At 44.1% G+C, this 24,782-nt stretch overlaps 1 protein-coding gene and 1 long non-coding RNA gene across 3 annotated transcripts in view; both read left to right on the plus strand.

Moving 5' to 3' along the window:
* The window catches only part of CLRN3 (clarin 3), a 47,339-nt gene extending 37,614 nt beyond the window's left edge, over positions 1-9,725 (plus strand). Inside the window, exons 1-3 of one of the 2 annotated variants that reach the window (XM_072130041.1) lie at positions 4,189-4,716; positions 6,056-6,238; positions 9,098-9,725. In XM_072130041.1, the coding sequence (XP_071986142.1) occupies positions 4,482-4,716; positions 6,056-6,238; positions 9,098-9,372 (693 nt within the window). In that variant the 5' untranslated portion in view covers positions 4,189-4,481 and the 3' untranslated portion in view covers positions 9,373-9,725. Of the gene's footprint in view, positions 1-4,188; positions 4,717-6,055; positions 6,239-9,097 lie in introns of those variants that run through there. The other variant, XM_072130042.1, reaches the window with a different exon arrangement.
* Positions 9,726-14,238: 4,513 nt separating this feature from the next.
* The window catches only part of LOC140105894 (uncharacterized), a 46,589-nt gene continuing 36,045 nt past the window's right edge, over positions 14,239-24,782 (plus strand). Inside the window, exon 1 of the long non-coding RNA XR_011850671.1 lies at positions 14,239-14,275. This is a non-coding gene — a long non-coding RNA (uncharacterized lncRNA). The remainder of the gene's footprint in view (positions 14,276-24,782) is intronic.

Raw genomic sequence — 24,782 nt, forward strand, 5'->3', positions numbered from 1 at the left:
ATACAGAGGTGAGGAGCTTACTGCAGCCTTTACTATACAGAGGTGAGGAGCTTACTGCAGCCTTTACTATACAGAGGTGAGGAGCTTACTGCAGCATCTACTGCACAGAGGTGAGGAGCTTACTGCAGCCTTTACTATACAGAGGTCAGTAGCTTACTGCAGCCTTTACTATGCAGAGGGCAGGAGCTTACTGCGGCCTTTACAATACAGAGGCCAGGAGCTTACTGCAGCCTTTACTATACAGAGGTCAGGAGCTTACTGCAGCCTTTACTATACAGAGATAAGGAGCTTACTGCAGCCTTTACTATACAGAGATAAGGAGCTTACTGCAGCCTTTACTATACAGAGATAAGGAGCTTACTGCAGCCTTTACTATACAGAGGTGAGGAGCTTACTGCAGCCTTTACTATACAGAGGTGAGGAGCTTACTGCAGCCTTTACTATACAGAGGTGAGGAGCTTACTGCAGCCTTTACTATACAGAGGTGAGGAGCTTACTGCAGCCTTTACTATACAGAGGGCAGGAGCTTACTGCAGCCTTTACTATGTAGAGGGCAGGAGCTTACTGCAGCATCTACTACACAGAGGTGAGGATCTTACTGCAGCCTCTACTATACAGAGGTCAGGTGCTTACTGCAGCTTTTACTATAAAGTAGTCAGGAGCTTATTGCAGCCTTTACTATACAGAGGTCAGAAGCTTACTGCAGCCTTTACTGTAAAGTAGTCAGAAGGTTACTGCAGCCTTTACTATACAGAGGTCAGAAGCTTACTGCAGCCTTTACTATACAGAGGTCAGGAAATTACTGCAGCCTTTACTGTAAAGTAGTCAGGAGCTTACTGCAGCCTTTACTATGCAGAGGGCAGGAGCTTACTGCAGCCTTTACTATACAGAGGTGAGGAGCTTACTGCAGCCTTTACTATACAGAGGTCAGAAGCTTACTGCAGCCTTTATTATGCAGAGGGCAGGAGCTTACTGCAGCATCTACTATACAGAGGTGAGGAGCTTACTGCAGCCTTTACTATACAGAGGTCAGGATCTTACTGCAGCATCTACTATACAGAGGTGAGGAGCTTACTGCAGCCTTTACAATACAGAGGTCAGTAGCTTACTGCAGCCTTTACTATATATTGGTCAGGAGCTTACTGCAGCCTCTACTATACATAGGTCAGGAGCTTACTGCAACCTAAACTGCTAATGATTCTACCAGAATTTACTGGTAGAATTAGTTTCACAACAGCGAGGGAATCACAGGTTAGAGGCTCCTCCTTGCTGCTGTATATACTGTATATATTTATATAGATGGTAACTTTGCTTTGGGCATCTGCCAATAATTTCTGGGGGTTGAATGATGGTCTGACGGAGTCTGACAGCTTTAATTTCAGCACCATTTACTTTCCTATGAAGAAAAGCTGGACATTGAACGTTGATAATATCAGATCGGTGTCTGACCTAGTTCTTCCCACCAGTCAGTGGATAGAAGAGATGTACTTACCTGCCTCCCTACTCGCACCTGTATATTATACATTGTACATATTATATTATACCTGATACTATGACAGAACATTCAGAGAACGGTTATAAATCTAAACTATAATGAAACAATGTGGCCATAAACATAAAACTTACATAAAATAAAAGGGATATATTGTGGTTGTGTCCATATTACTGAGGTCAGAGGTCATGTCTGGCTATTACAGGTGACGATGATAAAGTTCAGTCCCCGTTTATGGCGCAAATGGTTTGTGTAAATAGAAGAGGGAGGATCCATGAATTTCCTGTTGATGTCATCAGTAGGAGTTATGGGACATGCAGAACAGCTCAGCGCAGGGATAGATAAGGATATTTGCTAAGTTTCTGTAACAATTACGCTATTATTAGTATTACTGTGGTTATAGTGACAGATATCATTATCATCATACTCTTTGTGAAGAATTTAGTTGGAAGCCAATTGCTTTGTGGTGCAGTTTTAGAAGTGACATCAAGTTGTCATTAAAGGGGATTTCCTAAATGCTCAGCAGATGAAGCCAATCGGGTGTTAATATGGAGTCTCCCAAACCTGGGTAAAATTTGACCTTTTGAGATGTTTTGAAATGCAAGAAATTAAAGGGATTGGCCAGTAATCCCAAACGTAAACAGGGTAAGTATAAGACCCTAATAGGGTCACCCATATCATAATTAACCTGTTCATGTTTTGAAGTTCAGGGTCGGGTCCAAGGGCAGCCCGTTGAGATGGGGGTAAAAGTTTCCGTATTGTATATGTATCTTTTATTGTTTTGACCTACATTCTAAAATTTTATAAAGATAGAACGGGTAATCAAATATCACAGATATAAATATCATCCCTCCATGACCTCTTTTACCTCTCAAGTTTTATAATGCAGTGCCCATAGTAGACCACAGAGTTTATGGCACATAGCCCCTGCTTTACCCCCTTTCTGTCCCCCCATTTATAGTGCCCACCCTTTCTGTAACCGCCTCACATATAAATCCACCTTTTCTGCAGCCCCCTATGTAAAATGTCCCCTATTGTCCCCACACTTTCACTGCCCCCTTTCGGTAGCCCTTTGTTCTTAAATGCCTTCAATGTTCTCTACTTTTCCATATTTGCTGTGAAATAAAGAAAATGGATGGGAACCTTTCCTCTCCTGGTTCCCCGCAGCAGCTTGGATTCCTTCTCTGCCTGAGCTGCTGCAGCTCTCTCAGCTTCTCTATCTGGGCTGCTGACAGGCGTGATGACATCATCACATCCCACCCGCCACAAAATCTGAGGTTATCCCCTTGATTCTGGGATGATTAGAGAGAAGCCATAATGGGCTATCAATATTTCTCCCAAAATGCCCTTTATTGGGGTCTCCAAGCTCCATCCAATATGTTTGTCATGTTTTAGGTAACCTGGTGAGTTACTCGCGATGTCGGGAAACCCTGAGGTTGTGCAATGGTCGCACATTGTCCGCTGAAAATAGAGGAATTTCACAAAGTCACAAGAGAACTGGTGAAGAATTCATTTTCACTTCCCTCAGACTTTAGAAAGGGAAGTCATAAAGTGTAGGGACATATTTTCTCATAACTTGTTCTGTTGACTCCTACTAGAAATTTTGAATACATTGACAACTGGTTGTGACCATTATCTGTGGTCTTGGTGACATGGGCAGCAGGTATCAGGGTGTCAGGACTGATCCTGAACTGGTGATTTCTTCATAGGTTTCCAGGAGAAATAACAGAGGGACGATACTACTTCAGGATTGTTATTAGATGAAAAATGTAAGTATTTACTGAAATAATTATATCAGTGACATATAGAGGCACATTTACTTACCCAGTCCGGAGGAGTTCCCAAAAGTGCATTGTCCAGCGACAAAGCACTGTTCCGCGATTCACTTACATTGTGTGCCCGATATCCTGCATGTGTCACTTCCCCGCTCAGGTCCCCGGAGTTCACCTTCTTCTTCCTGGTGCATGTAAGTGCATTGTCCGTGTATAATGCGCTGTGCGGGGAGTCACTAAGATCCTGCACCCGATATCCTGCATGTGTCGCTTCCCTGCTCAGGTCCCCGGAGTTCACCTTCTTCTTCCTGGTGCATGTAAGTGCATTGTCCGTGTATAATGCGCTGTGCGGGGAGTCACTAAGATCGTGCGCCCGATATCCTGCATGTGTCACTTCCCCACTCAGGTCCCCGGAGTTCACCTTCTTCTTCCTGGTGCATGTAAGTGCATTGTCCCTGTATAGTGCGCTGTGCGGGGAGTCACTAAGATCGTGCGTCCAATATCCTGCATGTGTCGCTTCCCTGCTCAGACCCGCTGGAGATCACCACCTTCCTCCCGGTGTATGTAAGTTAAATCCCGCGGTTTGTCTGAATCTATCGGATCGTGTGCCGGCACGCCCCCCCGATTAGTGTCGAATGAAAGCTGGAGCGATTGCTCCAAAATCCGTTTGCGTGCGGCACAATTGCTGCTAAATACCTGTCCCTGCGGTGCTGTCCCCGAAATCGACGGAAAACCCGATGGAAATACGTTCAGCGGAACCTTAGTAAATACGCCCCAATGTCGTATGATGGTGCATAAAAAGTTCCCTTGGTCACGTGCTGCCCCCCAGGGCCCTGCATTTCATATACAACAAGTTGCAGGCAGCAAAAGTTACATTTTAACAACTCGAATAATTATTACATTTCCATTATCCAACCCCTCACAACAAATAAAAGGTAAAATCAAATGTGATGTTATGCAAAACGAACCAACTCGACTCTGCTACATATGAATAGTGGGAGCATTCTATTCAAATACTCAATACATTACCTCCTTGTCTCCCAGATCATCAGCATTTATCTGTTGTAGCTACAACCACAGGGCTACAGATTACCAGGGACATTTATGGCTATGAGAGTGCAAGGTTCAATGGGAAAACTGCAAATATTCAATCCTGGTTACGTCTTTCTAGAAGGTTGACAAAGGGTGGACTGCAGTCAGGGAGACAAGTATAAGGAATGCCGTCCAAACAGAAGACCCTGCTGTTCCTTGCTGGGTTTGGGTCAAGCCTCGGGTCCTTTGTCATCATCTGCGCCTGTCTGGGCACTCGGGAATGGGTCTCCAGTAAGGTTGAATTCACAGGTACAAACTATTCTGGACATGCGGATGTTGTCCTTGGATTGTTCTGGACTACTCACCTTAAGACTGTCACTAATGGGCTGGGACTTGACACCCCGAAGACCGGCCGTGAAGGTAAGACTTGTAGGATGATTTCCTGAACGGAGTCCAAGCTGTCTCCGTCTTATGAGGCCCGAACCCTCTTATTAGACACAGATAGATGTTTTCTGATCATCCTGTTGGGTTGGACTGACCATTGTATATGGGCCGTACCCAATCTACTCTGATATCAGATATTGTGGGGGATTAGTATCTTGCAAGTTACAATGAGGTTCCTTCCGCTCTTGGGAGATAAGCCGCCCATTGTGTGTATACGAGGGAATCAGGAGAGGTGGCAGTCACACAAACAAAGATTCGTCCATCTGTTTACAGGATTACAGGACGGCTGATCCAAGTCTTGGGGTGTATACAGCAGCCCAGGGGACCTCGTAGTCATAGTTCTCCTGCTGATAGGGGTCCTGATGGTCAAACCCAGTAGTGGACTATAATATAGGCAGTTTGGACAGCAGCCCGGGGCCCAAGCCTTCTAGTGGTTACCCAAACCACCCACCTAATTTTACACTGAGAAGGACTTTCACCCATGAAATCCTCTTATATTCGTTTTCGGCTTTCAATACACATGTACACAGGTGCCATTTGAGGACCTTTGAAGGTCCTGAACCCGCAGATTGAAAGCAGCAGAAGGGACACATTCTCCATTCCTCAAGAAGCTGATTCTAGTACCTGATGTAGGGAGTGATTCCAGACTTGTAGGGACCATAATATTCTTACACCTCTGGTCAGACCCCATGTGTATTTGTCAGCAGAACTTCTAGAGCAGTGGCGCTGAACTTATGGCACTAGGGGCACTCTCTGTGGGCACCCAGGCCAGGGCTCAAAACCTCCTCCTGCCATCCCTGGCCACCCAGGATGTGCTGTGATCAGGGCTATTTTAAAGCTACACATCCTTAGCTGCCTGGGTGCAGACAAGGCTGCGTTATTATTGGAGCTCCTGCTCTGGGCCCCACAGTTCTTCCTGTACATGGGACCCTGGAAGGAAGCTACAATGATAATCTGAATGTCTCCTCTTTCTTTCAACTGTATTGGTGTCCCTAGGACACCGATACAATTAAAAGCTGTGACTAAACAGGTAGAAACATGTAACTGCTTAAATTGCCATGTTGGCACTTTGCATTTAAATAAGTGGGTTTGGTTGTAGCATGGGCACTCGGTATCTTAATGGTTCGCCATCACTGTTCTAGAGGGTGCAACTTTGTAAGTTTGTACTTTTTGTAGCAAAATTGCTCCTTCTGTGTAATATGTTCCTTTTTAACAAATGTGGAGAATTCTTTTACTACAGGACTGAAATACTTGTAAATAACGCTAAATACTTGTGTCAGATTTGAAATCATACAAAGATAACTTCAAATTTCAGTTTTTCAGATACTGATGGACAAGAACAGTGTTAAAATCATCCACATCCTTGTTGTGTTATTACTGGTTCTCGGTCTGATATCGTCGTTCCTCGGCTCAGCTACCACGTTCTTGAACAGCGTCAGCAATCCCTATCTGACGTTCCTAGGCCCGCTCGGAGTTTATGTATGGACTGCAACAAGCGGTAAGTGCAAGACTAAAATTTGAATTCTAAATGACTTAGAGGACATCAACCACGTGGGTTTGGTGGTTTTAACCCACCAAAATATTTTCCAAAATATTTTCAGTGAAAAGGAGGTTTGAAAAATACACAAATGAGCCTCAGGGGCTCCCGTGTACGTGACCCCTTCTGTCTCCATCATCTAATAATTATTCACGCCTATCTTTGGTGCTTATGCCCGCCTCCTCTCTACCCTCCCCTGCCAGAGAATCGGTGACAACCGGTAGAGCCAAGTGAAGCTTCTGTCACATACACACAAGCCCCTGAGGCTCATTTGCATGTTGAGTGTAGAGTAGTCTCCCAGGACTCCTCACTACTCATATGTTGCTTTGAGCATTCCTTCGGTGGTTACATTGATCCACCTATCACAGGTCAATATCTTTTCCCCCATTCACTTCCATAAGACAAAGTCGTCTAAGGTCTGTAACATGTGAGCACTAACACTTGATGGTTTAGGTTCCAGGGGTAATAATAAGGTCAATAACAGCCCCATAAGGGATCACATCACATCCATAAAATGGTGCGAAACCCCGAGGATGTATCAGCTTCTGATAATAGAGCACCCACTTACTGCAGATCTCTTACCCCAGGTGCTTCTGGGACTACTTACTGTATACTCTGTAACCTTCCAATCAGACTCTCTTGACTATTTGGATTTACTGCAGGGCAACAACATTTTGATATTGTTTTCCTGCATTGTTATTTAGGCATAAAAACATATTCTAGGTCTTCAATTAGCTTTCAGTCGGCAAAAGGTCCTGATTTCCTAAAGGTCAATACATAAGACAGACGGAAGGCTTTTATAATGTCAGTTCTGCCCACGTTATTTTTATAGTAACGCTGTAGGTTATGGTGGGATAGTCTTGTTGGAAGATCCCATGGTAAGGTATCATGGTGATGCTGATGTGTATGGGGCTTCCTGACTCTCCTTAGATGGCACATATGGGGAAAATTGACCAAGTTGGGTCTATTGGACAGGCCAATTTTATGTGTAAGAGGGATTTTGAAGAAATAGTTGTTCTAATGATGCTAAATAACCAATCACTCTTTTATTACCATAGAGTAACCCAATCTTCTCAATGAAGACATTGGGGCTTATTTACTAAGGGTCCGCATGCGCACTTTCATCGGACTTTCCAACGTTTTCGAGTTTGGTTTTGCACAGCTGTGACAGGTATTTAACAGGGGTCTTCGCTGGGATTGTGTCGCTTGCGGTCACTGATTCGGACTGAGTACAGGATTTAACTATCAAATTGTGTTGCAAGCCCAAGCACTTCGATGCACCACTAAAAAGAAGGTGAACTCCTGCGGACCTGAGCGGGGAAGCGACACATGCAGGATATTGGGCGCACGATCTAAGTGACTCCCCGTGCAGCGCATTGTACACGGACAATGCACTTACATGCACCAGGAAGAAGAAGGTGAACTCCGGGGACCTGAGCGGGGAAGCGACACATGCAGGATATCGGGCGCAGGATCTTAGTGACTCCCTGCACAGCGCATTATACACGGACAATGCACTTACATGCACCAGGAAGAAGAAGGTGAACTCCGGGGACCTGAGCGGGGAAGTGACACATGCAGGATATCGGGCGCAGGATCCTAGTGACTCCCCGCACACCGCATTATACATGGACAATGCACTTACATGCACCAGGAAGAAGAAGGTGAACTCCGGGGACCTGAGCGGGGAAGCGACACATGCAGGATATCGGGCGCAGGATCTTAGTGACTCCCCGCACAGCACATTATACACAGACAATGCACTTACATGCACCAGGAAGAAGAAGGTGAACTCCGGGGACTTGAGCGGGGAAGCGACACATGCAGGATATCGGGCGCAGGATCTTAGTGACTCCCCGCACAGCACATTATACACGGACAATGCACTTACATGCACCAGGAAGAAGAAGGTGGAACTCCGGGGACCTGAGCGGGGAAGCGACACATGCAGGATATCGGGCGCACGATTTTAGTGACTCCCCGCACAGCACATTATACACGGACAATGCACTTACATGCACCAGGAAGAAGAAGGTGAACTCCGGGGACCTGAGCGGGGAAGCCACACATGCAGGATATCGGGCGCACGATCTTAGCAAAACGTGTCACAAAGCATTATCGTCAGACAACTTTCAGTGAACTCCACGGACCGGGTAAGTAAATGTGCCCCATTGGGTGCTAGACGTTGAAACAAGACTAACTTTTCCAACTTTTACATCACAAGAGATATTGCAGATCTGATTGCGACTATTGATTTTTTACAAATATTCTTGTCTTTAAACTGTTGTATGACCAAGTTCCCATTGGAAAATTTGCCCATGATAGCAGCCAAAAAATAGTCCCCATTAACTTTAACTAGGGATATTTAGATATTCAATTTTTCCACTTTTGCTGGGCGCTGTTTTTCTTGGGAAGGGGGGCGTTACTCCTGACCGCAGGACAACGCTTCTGGTGCATCGCGCCCCGCACACAAAATAAAAGATTATTTGAACCTGTCTAGATAAAGAGCAAAACATGCTGGAGGCGAAGGTCTGAAAGGATTCAAAAATGACACAAAGGGGGACATTTACCTACCCGGCCGCTGGAGTTCCCCGAAAGTGCATTGTCCAACGATAATGCACCGTGCCGCAATTCACTAAGATAGTGTGCATGAAAGCCGGCGCAGCTGCGCCAAAATCCGATCGTGTGCTACACAATCCCCTGCTAAAGACCCATCCCAGCCGTGCAATCCCTGAAAATGTCAGAAAATCCGACAAAAGTGCGGCCGCGGACCCTTAGTACTTCTTTTGAACTTTCTCAACCACATCATTTTTCTTCCAGGGATTGCAGTTCTTCTTGCCATGATCCTGTTCGCAGTTAATACGGAAGCCAACAAACTTGCAAAGGTAATAGCAGATGCGATGGACACCAGCAGCGACGTTCTCGGATCTACGAAGAATACGTACGGCTTTTCATTCTGGCTTCTGCTGCTCAGCCTGTTTTTTAATGTGGTCACCGTTGCCGTTATTTTCTATTATCAACACGCAAGATACAGCCAACAAATAGAGAAGGAACGGCCCATGGAGACGGCGAGCCGGGACGTGATCTTATTCTGAAGGGAAAACCCGGAGAGGGAGAGACTTATTATTTAATCGCCTTTATTATGTGTCTTACCAGACGCTCGTAATAACCCAGCGGGGACTTTTGGGGACGATCGTGTTAGCAAATAAAATTGTTGCTCGGCTGATCGTTTAATACTCTAATATCCCATAATTATTGGACGTTTTAGCTTGACGAGATTCCTCCAGTAAATAGATGTATGTGCCGATCGGCCTCGAAGACGGTTCCTAACCGCAGGCGCCCGATTATATTAAACTATTATTCTCTTTGTTAACGGCTTGAATTTTCTTTACCCGCGCAGCATGCGCTGACATTATTTGTGAGGATTGTGTGACGGGATGCAGCAGGGGGCCACGAGATGCCTTGGCATGAAGTCACTTGGTTAAAATATATGTATTGTTTGTTAATTAATCTGAAGTTTTTTTTATTGAATTTTGTGCTTTTTTTATCTTGAGTGCGAAATTAGCAAAGATTTTACTTATAGGTGCTGAAATCTCTGCCGGGTCACATGCCCTAATTGGGGCCACTACGTATAGTATCTTCATGCTGAATAGGATCTGTATTCATTACACTGGGAAGAAATGAAACATTGGGGGTCATTTACTAAGGACCCGAATCACGTTTTTACGACGTTTTACCCGAATTTTTCAGTTTTGCGCCGATTTTCCCTGAATTGCCCCGGGTTTTTTGGGCACGCGATCGGATTGTGGCGCATCGGCGCCGGCATGCATGCAACGGAAAACGGGGGCATGGCCGTACGAAAACCCGACGGATTCTGAAAAACCGCCACATTTTTTTTAAAAAAGTGCAGCTGGACACGCGCTTTCCTGCACCAGGCTTGGTGAAGTTCAGTGCATTCCGATGAACTTCAGTGCAGCAGCGACACCTGGTGGACGACGGAGGAACTACCTTAGTGAATCGCCGGAAGACCCGAATCCACCACAGAGAACGCGCCGCGGGATCGCGAATGGACCGGGTAAGTAAATCTGCCCCAATATTTCGTGGTGCCGAGATTTTTTTAAATACTCTGGGTATTTTTTAGCTGCTGATTCCAAAAATGCTTTCCAGTTCTCACTAGATTCTCTAGTTTATGAGACGTAGATGCAGTGAGTACCTTGTCCTTGTGACTATGGCTCCTGTGGCTCTTGTGGTTCTTATGGCTGATTACTCTTGGAGCATCCAGTGCGAATGTCCAAGAACATCTCATCGCCGCAAATCACAGAAACAAGACGGAAAATCTCTAGCCTACAGCCACAAAATATGACTTGCTTAGTATAATATTGAGTGACGACTAATTTGAGCAGGGAATACTTTGTAAGGTGGCAATGACAGATCTCCAAAAGTAGGGCTAATAGGGGAAACAGGGGTCATATCCAGAATCAGGGCCAGCAATACTCAAAAACAGTTCCAACTTTTAAGGCATGGGTGTCCTCCAGTGATCAATGGGAAGTATTTATATACAGTATATATAAAGAGTCTTCTGTTTACCATGCAGTGATATAGGGTTCGACTGGCCACCAGTGGGCGCAGGTTGTGACCCAAAGGTCATAGCAAATATAGAGTCCATGGATATACAATCTAACCAGACAGTATTGCGGATCACCTGATACTAGTTGGCAGGGGTGTACTAGCCATGAGGAGTGTTGAGCCTCTTGCCTCAGGCAGCACCACCTGCAGCTAGATGGGGGGGGGGGGGACAGTCACCTACTATAAAGCAGGACACCTAAAAATAGTTTCTGTTTACACCAAATGTGAGGATTACTTCTGCACGGGGTAGACTTGTGGAGGGGACAATGTTCTACAGCTCAGGCAGCAGAGTTTCGATTTATCTTTGCTAGCAGTGGCGTAACTCGAAGCTGATGGGCCCTGGTGCAAAGTCTGTGCCAGGCCCCCGACTATAATGTATGGTTTATAGTAATAGTCTTCTCTTATGGGAAAGTGACACCATAAGGGCCCCCTAAAACTCTTGGGCCTGGGTGCAACCACAACCTCTGCACCCCTCAAGTTACGCCCCTGCCTGCTAGTTAGTATCAATTTTTGTGAGGTATAAATGTGTAATGATGCTGTCTACTTATGTGGCTAAGGAGGGGCTATCTTAACCTCTACGGTCCTGGACAAAAACCTTCTGGCATGCTCTTGTTCTTTAGGGATGGGAGGGGGTGAGTATTCTTTATTTTGAGGATAGTCCAAAATCCGTCCAATCATGACATCACACGTCTTTACTGTCTACATACAGAATGGAAGTTCCCCTCACAATGAGTTCCACCCAATGAAGGAAATATTGAAAAAGTTGAAACTGCCTTACTTTATTTGTGATGTGCTGTCGTTTTCTTTGTCCTTTACCAAAAAAAAGAGTCATACCACATATCTGTATGTGGTTGACTCTCCACTGAGAACGGATAGGGAGCGTCTTCTGAGTTCCCACAGTGCACTGCTCTTTGCTAACAGGAAGCCAACAGAATTCTATATTTAACTTTTGAAATAAGAAAAATATACAAATTCTATAACCATGGTCTATGGTCATTACTTCCCGAATGTTTGATGTTTTTGAGAATCACATACCACAAAAATATCATTATTCATATTGTATTTTTTTAATATTAATAAGGTAATATCCTGGAATGGGTCAGAGATGTAATACCTGGGGAGTAACAGGATGGTGAAACACTCTGCCTGGATGGACAACTTCATGGGGGTCCCAGGGGTCAGATCCGCACTGATCTCCCAGTAATGACCATTATGTCGCCTTCTCAAAATAACCTATTATAGAGATTGTCTGAGAACCCCCCCCCCCCCAGTCTTTTTTGACTAAAAGGACACAAACTATCAGTTTGACTCATGGTAGATATCCAGCATTACATGCTCCAATGGCAGATCTTCATATAGGCGGACGGGGGGGATGGGGCCGTATATGAAGATTTGCCATGAGTCTTTAAAAATAAAAATAACTACTCACCTCTGGCTTCTTCTTCCCGGCCCCATGACGCCATCTTTTCCTTCCGGCCCAGGCACATTCATGACGCATCAGTGTTGTGGTGATGTGACGTCATAGTGTGTGCACGCATCGTGCGGGCAGGAAGAGGAGAAGACAGAGCCGCGAGGAATGCGCCAAAGGTGAGTATTGAGGTTTTATTTTTCAAGAGGGCCCTGCTATGGACATTTCATTAACGGGGGGATCGCTGCTCTGGACAATCTGTAAAGAACGGGGGACACCTTGCATAGACATGTAAAGGGGGGCATCTGCTGTGGACATTTCATTAAAGGGGGCACCTGATGTGTACATTTCTGTAAAGGGGGCTCATTAATTAAAGTGGGGCTCTACTGTGGACATTTCTGTAAAGGGGGGCATCTGCTATGGACATTTCTGTAAAGGGGGCTCTGCTGTGGACTCAAACTAATAGTAGATGTCCCTTAAATTAGATTAGACTTTCCATTCAGAGCAAATATGTTACTTTATATTTACCAATAATAATCTGTTGTGGAGATAAAGTATGTGATGTGATACCTGGAACGAGCACCTTTAACCCCTTCCCCAAAAGGATACAAACTACTTTGGATTTCAGGCCATAGACTCCATAAAATGGATTCTCTATCATTTTGATATTATATTTGTCATCAGCCAAATGGGGTGACTGGTGATATTTTGCATATGTGTTAACAGAGGAAGACAGACAGACAGACAGACAGACCAGACAGACAGACCAGACAAGAAAGCGGGCAGCACTCCGTGGTTCAAATTTCAAAATAAAAGGTGAACTTTATTGAACAAGTGGCGACGTTTCGGTGTGTGACACCTTCATCAAGCAACAGACAAGTGACCTATATTGGATATATATAGCAAAACATAGTAAGTGATTAGCATAAAGAGGCGTGTCTTAAAGTGCCTGTGCAATATTGTGTTATTCATCATTGTACAAAAATATATATATAAAAAAAATACATTCAAAGATAAAGTGCATCGGTTTCAAATACATGTATATAACAATGTCGTTGTTCGCTGTACAATTATACAGTACAAAGTGGAATCATAAAGTGTACAAGTGCAAAGACTGGCGTGTAAAGAAGGGGTTAAAATTACCCAAAAGGTTCTGTAGAGAACTTTCTTGGTGGGAGCTTCTGGTCCACAGCTGATACAATCTTAGCGTCTGTGGATCCAACCTGCACATGTGCAGTGGTGCCTTTATTTATCTACAAGAGGATCAAGCCAGAACCTTTGGGGGCGCTGCCCCCCTCCTTATTAGGAGTCTATAAGATTGTGCTGACTTGGATTTTACTTCTTCTAGATAGATAGATAGATAGATAGATAGATAGATATGAGGTAGATAGATATGAGGTAGATAGATAGATAGATATGAGGTAGATAGATATGAGATAGATAGATAGATAGATACATAGATAGATAGGAGATAGATAGAAAGATATGAGATAGATAGATAGATATGAGATAGATAGATAGAAAGATATGAGATAGATAGATAGATAGATAGATAGGAGATAGATAGATAGGAGATAGATAGATAGGAGATAGATAGATAGAAAGATATGAGATAGATAGATCCATATGAAATAGATAGAAGATATATAGGCGATAGATAATAAACAGAGAGGAGAAAGATGATAGATTTATAAGATATCTATAAGATGTTGGACCAGGAACAGGAGAAACAGCAGTGACATGAGATGACGTCTCTGCAGAGTTATTTCATTGTTATCAGATTCAGGTTTTTTAGGACAGTTTGGGGAAAACTCATCAATTCTGGGCGACATTTCTGTATTGTGGGGGACTGAGTGGCCAATCAGGAGGCTCCATTGCGTTGAGTGGCATGTGTATGGGCGGGTCTAAGCAGCCAGTCATGTGTGAGGTACAGGACAGAGCGGCCATGTCACAAGAAACCTGAGGTAAATGAAGAAATTCTGAGGTAAAAAGTGAGAGAAAATGTGAGCTGCAGGTTCTGGAAACCTTAAACTAGACATAAACATATGAATCTATATGTTCTGAGGGGAATACAGATATCACAGGGCCCTACAACACGATGTATAGGCCTCAGCCAGGAGCCTTACTAACATGGCGGCTCCTGTGTCTCCATGAGATGTATATATACATTGCAGTATCTGCCCTGTATAGTTCTGAGGGTAAATCCTGCCCCACCACTAGGGGGAGCTCAGTGCACGGCCTCATAGTGACTGTACGGTCAGTATAACGAGCCTCCCCCCTGGTCACACATACACGGACCATACGTCCCTATAGGTGAGGTGTTTCTCATCTTATCTATCCTCAGAAGATCTGTGTCCTGGCTGCAGAGGAGTCTTCATTTATACATATATGCAAATGAGCACTTCAGTGCACTATGGGCGTGGCCGCGAGGTCCAGTGCACCGTCCGGTCTCCACTCAGCGTTGCACATCCACCGTTGCACCGTGAAAATGCATTGCTCATTTGCATATTAATACGACTGAAGATTTTTCTGCATTCAGGCCGCAGGTTTTTCTCCAGGAAGCTTTCGGGTGGTGTCATCTTTAGTAAGTGCGTTTTCAGATCGTAAAAAAAAACGCATGCGTTTTTTTTACAATCTAAAAACGGCCTAAAAACGCCATGTGTGTCACCACCTTTCCTTATCATGGAGGACATTTGTTTCTATGTGACCAAATAGCCCCCAGAACCCCCATAAAGGGCTTTCACCAAATATTCAAGTTGTCCCCAAACACAGAATATGGGATAGTAAGGTTCTTGGTAAGGGTCCAACTGCTGGGACCCCTCACCCATCACAAGAACCTTCAAGACCCCACAACAATCCAGAGTGGTCCAATTCCCATCACTGGGTGAGGTACTGTCCGAAATAGCAATTTCTGATGCTCCCAGATTATTGAATGGAGCAGCAGGAAAAGCTCTTGTGACCTGTGGGCAGGGGCGGACTGGGAATTTAAAATGGCCCTGGAAAAAACTATAAAAGTGGCCCCATTTTATGGGCGGAGTCAAAACAAGTAGGTGTGGTCAGATAATGTGGGTGGGGTTATAACAGACAAATTGTTGGTAGATGGCCTTAATGCAAAACAAGAACATCTATTGCTAGTAAGTGAATCTAATGCGCAAAGAATGTGACCTGTCGATCAGTAAATGATGCAAACACACAACCCGATCAGACTTATATAACTTTCCCCTGTGCCATACATGTACAATTCGGAGAAAGAGTAGATTGATACTGCCTCCTATGTACACGAATATAACTACTATAATACTGCCCCCTATGTACAAGGATATAACTACTATAATACTGCCCTCTATGTACAGGAATATAACTACTATAATACTGCCCCCAATGTACAGGAATATAACTACTATAATACTGCCCTCTATGTACAAGAATATAACTACTATAATACTGCCCCCTATGTACAGGAATATAACTACTATTATACTGCCCCCTATGTACAGGAATATAACTACTATAATACTGCCCCCTATGTACAAGAATATAACTACTATAATACTGCCTCCTATGTACAAGAATATAACTACTATAATACTGCCCCCTATGTACAGGAATATAACTACTATAATACTGCCCCCTATGTACAAGAATATAACTACTATAATACTGCCCCCTATGTACAGGAATATAACTACTATAATACTGCCTCCTATGTACAAGAATATAACTACTATAATACTGCCTCCTATGTACAGGAATATAACTACTATAATACTGCCCCCTATGTACAAGGATATAACTACTATAATACTGCCCCCAATGTACAGGAATATAACTACTATAATACTGCCCCCAATGTACAGGAATATAACTACTATAATACTGCCCTCTATGTACAAGAATATAACTACTATAATACTGCCCCCTATGTACAGGAATATAACTACTATTATACTGCCCCCTATGTACAGGAATATAACTACTATAATACTGCCCCCTATGTACAAGAATATAACTACTATAATACTGCCTCCTATGTACAAGAATATAACTACTATAATACTGCCCCCTATGTACAAGAATATAACTACTATAATACTGCCCCCTGTGTACAAGAATATAACTACTATAATACTGCCCCCTATGTACAAGAATATAACTACTATAATACTGCCCCCTATGTACAAGAATATAACTACTATAATACTGCCCCCAATGTACAGGAATATAACTACTATAATACTGCCTCCTATGTACAAGGATATAACTACTATAATACTGCCCTCTATGTACAGGAATATAACTACTATAATACTGCCCCCTATGTACAGGAATATAACTACTATAATACTGCCCCCTATGTACAAGAATATAACTACTATAATACTGCCCCCTATGTACAGGAATATAACTACTATAATACTGCCCCCTATGTACAGGAATATAACTACTATAATACTGCCTCCTATGTACAAGGATATAACTACTATAATACTGCCCTCTATGTACAGGAATATAACTACTATAATACTGCCCCCAATGTACAGGAATATAACTACTATAATACTGCCCCCTATGTACAAGAATATAACTACTATAATACTGCCCCCTATGTACAGGAATATAACTACTATAATACTGTCCCCTATGTACAGGAATATAACTACTATAATACTGCCCTCTATGTACAAGAATATAACTACTATAATACTGCCCCCTATGTACAGGAATATAACTACTATAATACTGCCCTCTATGTACAGGAATATAACTACTATAATACTGCCCCCTATGTACAGGAATATAACTACTATAATACTGCCCCCTATGTACAAGAATATAACTACTATAATACTGCCCCCTATGTACAGGAATATAACTACTATAATACTGCCCCCTATGTACAAGAATATAACTACTATAATACTCCCTCCTATGTACAGGAATATAACTACTATAATACTGCCCCCTATGTACAAGAATATAACTACTATAATACTTCCCCCTATGTACAGTAATATAACTACTATAATACTGCCCCCTATGTACAGGAATATAACTACTATAATACTGCCCCCTATGTACAGGAATATAACTACTATAATACTGCCCCCTATGTACAAGAATATAACTACTATAATACTGCCCCCTATGTACAGGGATATAACTACTATAATACTGCCCCCTATGTACAAGAATATAACTACTATAATCCTGCCCCCTATGTACAGGAATATAACTACTATAATACTGCCCCCTATGTACAGGAATATAACTACTATAATACTTCCCCCTATGTACAGGAATATAACTACTATAATACTGCCCCTATGTACAAGAATATAACTACTATAATACTGCCCCCTATGTACAGGAATATAACTACTATAATACTGCCCCCTATGTACAGGAATATAACTACTATAATACTGCCCTCTATGTACAAGAATATAACTACTATAATACTGCCCCCTATGTACAAGAATATAACTACTATAATACTCCCTCCTATGTACAGGAATATAACTACTATAATACTGCCCCCTATGTACAAGAATATAACTACTATAATACTGCCCCCTATGTACAAGAATATAACTACTATAATACTGCCCCCTATGTACAGGAATATAACTACTATAATACTGCCCCCTATGTACAGGAATATAACTACTATAATACTGCCCCCTATGTACAGGAATATAACTACTATAATACTGCCCCCTATGTACAGGAATATAACTACTATAATACTGCCCCCTATGTACAAGAATATAACTACTATAATACTGCCCCCTATGTACAAGAATATAACTACTATAATACTGCCCCCTATGTACAGGAATATAACTACTATAATACTGCCCCCTATGTACAGGGATATAACTACTATAATACAACATATATACACAGAATCGAACACGGAAAAAATCTGTATTTATCATATACAGCTACAGAAAACACATGAGATCCTCACCTATTGCATCCAGTGACATCAGGTGACGTATCCCCGGATTGTTCTCGTTCCTCATCTTCTCCATTAGTCCCACCATCACCTTGTTTCTTCCTCCAGGTACACAGCTTTCCTGCAGAGTTTACCACACAGACAGCTTATGTTCTGCACTTTCCCATTGTCCCTTCTTCTGCTGCCACCAATACTGTGCCCTAAATACTGTAATAGAGCCTCCTGAAATATTAATACCACACAAATAGCGCCCCATAATGTAACATACTGTAATGGTAAGGATAATGTATTTCTTCTTTCTCTCCTTTAACCCCCTTACCCCTCCCAGGCGTAGTAATAATGGCCCCAGCCTACCCCAGACATAGAATTAATGGCCCCAGCCTGCCCCAAACATAGAATTAATGGCCCCAGCCTACCCCAGACATAGAATTAATGGCCCCAGCCTACCCCAGACATAGAATTAATGGCCCCAGCCTACCCCAGACATAGAATTAATGGCCCCAGCCTACCCCAGACATAGAATTAATAGCCCCAGCCTGCCCCAGTCATAAAATTAATGCCCCCAGCCTGCCTCAGAAAAAGAATCAATGCCCCCAGCCTACCCCAGACATAGAATTAATGGCCCCAGCCTACTCCAGACATAGAATTAATGGCCCCAGCCTACCCCAGACATAGAATTAATGGCCCTAGCCTACTCCAGAAATAGAATTTATGCCCCCAGCCTAGCCCAAACATAGAATTTATGCCCCCAGCCTAAACCAAACATAGAATTAATGGCCCCAGCCTACCCCGGACATAGAATTTATGCCCCCAGCCTACCCCAAACATAGAATTTATGCCCCCAGCCTAAACCAAACATAGAATTTATGCCCCCAGCCTAAACCAAACATAGAATTAATGGCCCCAGCCTACCCCGGACATAGAATGTATGCCCCCAGCCTACCCCAGACATAGAATTAATGGCCCCAGCCTACCCCGGACATAGAATGTATGTCCCCAGCCTACCCCAGACATAGAATTAATGGCCCAAGCCTACCCCAGACATAGAATTAATGGCCCCAGCCTACCCCAGACATAGAATTAATGGCCCCAGCCTACTCCAGAAATAGAATTATGACCCTAGCCTACCCCAAACATAGAATTAATGGTCCCAGCCTACCCCAGACATTGAATAATGTGCCCAGCCCGCCCCAGAAATAGAATTAATGGCCCCAGCCTACTCCGGACATAGAATTTATGCCCCCAGTCTACCCCAGACATTGAATAATGTACCCAGCCCGCCCCAGACATATAATTAATGCCCCATGCTTGCCCGACATAGAATAATGTGCCCAGCCCACCCCAGACATATAATTAATACCCCCTGCCAGCCCCAGACATGGCATAATGCCCCGCCCCAGACATATAATTAATACCCCCTGCCAGCCCCAGATATAGAATAATGTCCCGCCCCCCGCCCCAGACATATAATTAATACCCCCTGCCAGCCCCAGACATAGAATAATGCCCCGCCCCAGACATATAATTAATACCCCCTGCCAGCCCCAGACATAGAATAATGCCGCGCCCCAGACATATAATTAATGCCCCCTGCCAGCCCCAGATATAGAATAATGTCCCCCCCGCCCCAGGGATATAATTAATGCCCCTGCCTGCCCCAGACATAGAATAATTCCCCGGCCCCCGCCCCAGACATATAATTAATGCCCCCTGCCAGCCCCAGATATAGAATAATGTCCCCCCCGCCCCAGGGATATAATTAATGCCCCTGCCTGCCCCAGACATAGAATAATTCCCCGGCCCCCGCCCCAGACATATAATTAATGCCCCCTGCCAGCCCCAGATATAGAATAATGTCCCCCCCCTCCCCAGACATATAATTAATGCCCATGCCTGCCCTAGACATAGAATAATGCAACCCCCCGCCCCAGACATATAATTGATGCCCCCTGCCAGCCCCAGATATAGAATAATGCCCCCCCCCCGCCCCAGACATATAATTAATGCCCCTGCCTGCCCCAGATATCAATAATGCCCCCCCACCCCAGACATATAATTAATGCCCCTGCCTGCCCCAGATATCAATAATGCCCCCTGCCAGCCCCAGATATCAATAATGCCCCCTGCCAGCCCCAGATATCAATAATGCCCCCTGCCCATACATAGAATTTATGCTGTCTGCCAGCTCCACATAGATAGAATATTGCCCCCCATTCTATCATTCAAAAAAAACAAAAACATAATACAGGCGGTCCCCTACTTAAGGACACCCGACTTACAGACAACCCATAGTTACAGACGGACCCCTCTGCCCCATGTGACCTCTGGTGAAGCTCTCTGGATGCTTTACTATAGTCCCAGACTGCAATGATCAGCTGTAAGATGTCTGTAATGAAGCTTTATTGATAATTATTGGTCCAATTACACCAAAAATTTTGAAACTCCAATTGTCACTGGGGCAAAAGAAAAAAAATTGTCTAAAACTTCCATTATAAAATATACAGTTTCGACTTACATACAAATTCAACTTAAGAACAAACCTCCAGACCCTATCTTGTATGTAACCCGGGGACTGCCTGTACTCACCTCTGGCGCAGGTTTCATCCTGTCTTCCCTCGGTCTTCGCCGGTAGCTTGGTGTAGAGGCGCGGGATAGTGATGTCACTGCTCCGCGCCTCCACACCAAGCCACGAAGCTGCAGGGAGGGCCGGACAGCTGACATGTGGTAAGTGTCAGCCTCCTCCAGGCTACACAGGTCGCGCAATGACGTCAATTGCGCGACCTGTGTAGCTGCGGGTATACACAGACGCAGAAGCAGCGGTGCTGCGCTGCGTCTGTGTAGCGATTAATAGTACCTGCATGGAACGATTGTACGATGCAGGTACTATAGGTCAAATCAAAAGTTGAAAGGGGGGAGTACGGACCGGCCCCGGACCAGCTCCGGACCGGCCCCAGACTGGCCCAGGACCGACCGGCCCACCGGGAAAATTCCCGGTGGGTACAATGGCCAGTCCGCCCCTGCCTGTGGGGGTCCCTTGTGACCTGCAGTCGGACCCTCATCCCTCCCCATACTATGCCCCATCTTGTGGAGTAGAAATAACTTGAAGACTTGGGATAATCCCTTTAACAGCTCACTAGCCGCAATTCAACGCCTTAACATTGTGTTAACACTTTGTTTACACTACATTTACACCACAAACACGATGTTGTTAACACATTGGGGCAGATTTACTTACCCGGTCCATTCGCGATCCAGCGGCAAATTCTCTGCGCTGGATTCGGGTCCGGACGGGATTTATTAAGGTAGTTCCTCCAACGTCCACCAGGTGGCGCTGCTGCGCTGAAGTTCCCTGGAACGCACTGGAATACACCGAGCCGGGCTGAGTGAAGGTAAGTGCAAGCTCCGCGACAGATTTTTTTTTAAATGCGGTGGTTTTTCCGAATCCGTCGGGTTTTCGTTCGGCCACGCCCCCCCGATTTCCGTTGTGTGCATGCCAGCGCCGATGCGCTACAATCTGATCGCGTGTGCCAAAATCCCGAGGCAATTCAGGGGAAATCCCGAGGCAAATCAGAAATATTCGGGTAACACGTCAGGAAAACGCGAATCGGGCCCTTAGTAAATGACCCCCATTGTAACCCAAGCTGTGAACAATGATTCAGCTTTCTTCCTATGTGGACCATTTTATGGCTGCAAATCTCATTTTGGCCCTAATAATCCATAAAAAGTAGCATCATAGATCCCCATTAGGAGGGTCCACAATCAGGACAGGATGACAGGATCATGCAGTCTGTGTGACACATGTGAATAAGCCCTTAGGATTCACCTAATTTACTTCTCCTCTGTATTTGCTGTATGTTTTCCTCTGTTGACTGAACTTTCTTTGATTTGGCCTAATTTCGTGATTATGATCAAAAGTTCTGCTAATAAATGCAAAATTAGGACCATGTTCTCCTAATTTATCCCCATGGAGAATAAGATTCCTAAATTTATCTCTGCCTGGGGGATGTAAAAGTGACTGAGAGAAGATGTGAGTTGGAGGGGGATGATATAGCAATGCTGTCATATAAGTTTCATCAGTAATGGATCAGGGCTGTGGAGTTTATACTTTTATGGTCACAAATTGATTATTTTTTTACAGGTATGCAAATCAGCCCATAAGTGCAACAGGGGCGGGGAAAATTCCAGAATCTATATTCCTAATAAAGGGACAGCAGTTACAAAGGCAAGCCATTGCACCTGCAGCTGTCTGTAGGCAAATCAGGAAAACTAGACCCGCCCCCATTGCACCTGCAACTGTCTATAGGCAAATCCTAGACCCGCCCCCAATGCACTTGCAGGCTGAATACCATAGGAATAAAAATGGGATTATCTCTGTATTACTTCATAGGTTTGTGCTGAATTCTGCCCCTATTATCTCCCCTATAGACACCAGGGAGGGGAGGGGGGGGGGGGGAGAGGGGAGATACATTTTGACTTTGCCCCAGTTTTTTGGCAGATTTTTAAAGTTTGTATCCTTGCTTTGTCTTGTGTAAGTGCAAGTGCCACAGTATTGCTTCTTTTCCAACACTTGTGGCGCAGGTGGCTGTACCTTGACCCGATCTCATTAGTGTATCCTGTGAAACGCAGGCGATTGTTTACCGATCACATGCATTTCACTGTGGGTGGTGTCGTTTTTTGCGGATTTTGATGACGTTTACAATGTTATCATTTTTAGGACTGTACGACCTTTTGATCACTTTTTATAGAATTTTTTAAAAAATTTTAAATGGCAAAAAAGTGCCATTTTCGACTTTGGGCGCGATTTTCCGTTACGGGGTTAAACGCAGTGAAAAACCGTTATCATATTTTGATAGATCAGGCATTTTCGGACGCGGCAATACCTGATGTGTTTATGATTTTTACTGTTTATTTATATTTATATCAATTCTAGGGAAAGGGGGGTGATTTGAATTTTTAGGTTTTTTTATTATAATTTTTTTATTTTAACTTTTTTTTTATTTTTATTTTTACTATTTTTCAGACTCCCTAGGGTACTTTAACCCTAGGTTGTCTGATCGATCCTATCATATACTGCCATACTACAGTATGGCAGTATATGGGGATTTTACTACTAATACATTACCATGTGCTGACAGCACATGGTAATGAATGGGTTAACCCGAAGTAGCTTCGGGTCTTCGTGAGACCCGAAGTTACCATGGCGACGGATTGCCGCTCCCCGATGACGTCACGGGGAGCGACGATCCACGGAAAGATGGAGGCGCATGCGCGCTGCCGTCTTTTTGAGGCCGCCGGCACCTTTGCCGGCGGCGATCAGCGGTAGAACACCCGCGATCGGTGCCGGCACCGATCGCGGGTGTTACCGGTAAGCCTTTGCTGCAATATGCAGTAAAGACTTACCGGCTATGGAGAGGGCTCAGCCCGCGAGCCCTCTCCATGTACCGGGACCCGACATGTGACGTACTATTACGTCACATGTCGGTAAGGGGTTAAAAAACGTGTGTGTTAAAAAACGCATCCGTTTTTTTTAAAAATGCATCCGGTTTTGACAGGTTTTCCGTATTTGCGCAATAAAAAACGGACAAAAACAGATGGGTTTCCAAAAAACGCATTTTACGCTGTGCAGGGACACAACCTACGTATATGGGCTGTGGTAATGCCCATTTATCAATTGATTCATACGTTTCCAGGAAGAACAACAGAGGGACAGCACAATTCAGAGGCAACAAGAAGGACGGTTGTATTATTTCCTATTGGTATACAGTGTGTACCATGTTCACCATGGTCCTAAATTTCCCTGAAAATCTAAAACTGATATTGTCATGGAGCTCCAGCCTTACGTTGGCTGTCTGGGTGATATACAATTTTGCTGTCAGTGCAGACACAGGTGAAAATCGCACACATGAATTTGCTGCAGTTTAGTAATGACCTTCGCCCTGTTAAATATACACCAAGATCTTAGAGGCCACAGATATCAACCAAGGACAACAACTTTCCAGTGTAAATTTTGCATTAAAGGGGTATTCCTCCCACGAAGACAAGTTACTTAAATGTACACAAGATAATAGTATTTGTAAAAGAAAACCAAAATTTTGGAGCGATCCACGTAACACGGCTCCTCCAACCTTTGTGTCAAAGGAATAAAAACTCTATTCTATTTATTATAATAAAATTTGTACAAACTGTACATAGTATAAAAACAATAAATAGATGGATAAAAGAAACCTTAAGCTACGCATTTCGAGGCTCTTTTCTTTGCCTCATTTTCAAGCTGTTTGAAAGGTAAAATATGGATCTTAGGGTCGGTGGCAATCTTGCCTGAGGCTCTCTCTGCTCCCTGCAGGGGCCCCTCCCCACTGCAGTCCAGGACAGAGCTCACACTGATACACAGACACTGACCTCCTGCCAGCATGTACACACCATGAGAAGTGGAAAGCTACAAGCAGATAAGTTCTTAATCCAGAGGCAGAGGGAGGGATGTATATAGTAGGGCTGAGAGTGTATGTTATGGC

The sequence above is a fragment of the Engystomops pustulosus genome, chromosome 11, assembly GCF_040894005.1.
Source record: "Engystomops pustulosus chromosome 11, aEngPut4.maternal, whole genome shotgun sequence".
Classification (NCBI taxonomy): Eukaryota; Metazoa; Chordata; class Amphibia; order Anura; family Leptodactylidae; genus Engystomops; species Engystomops pustulosus.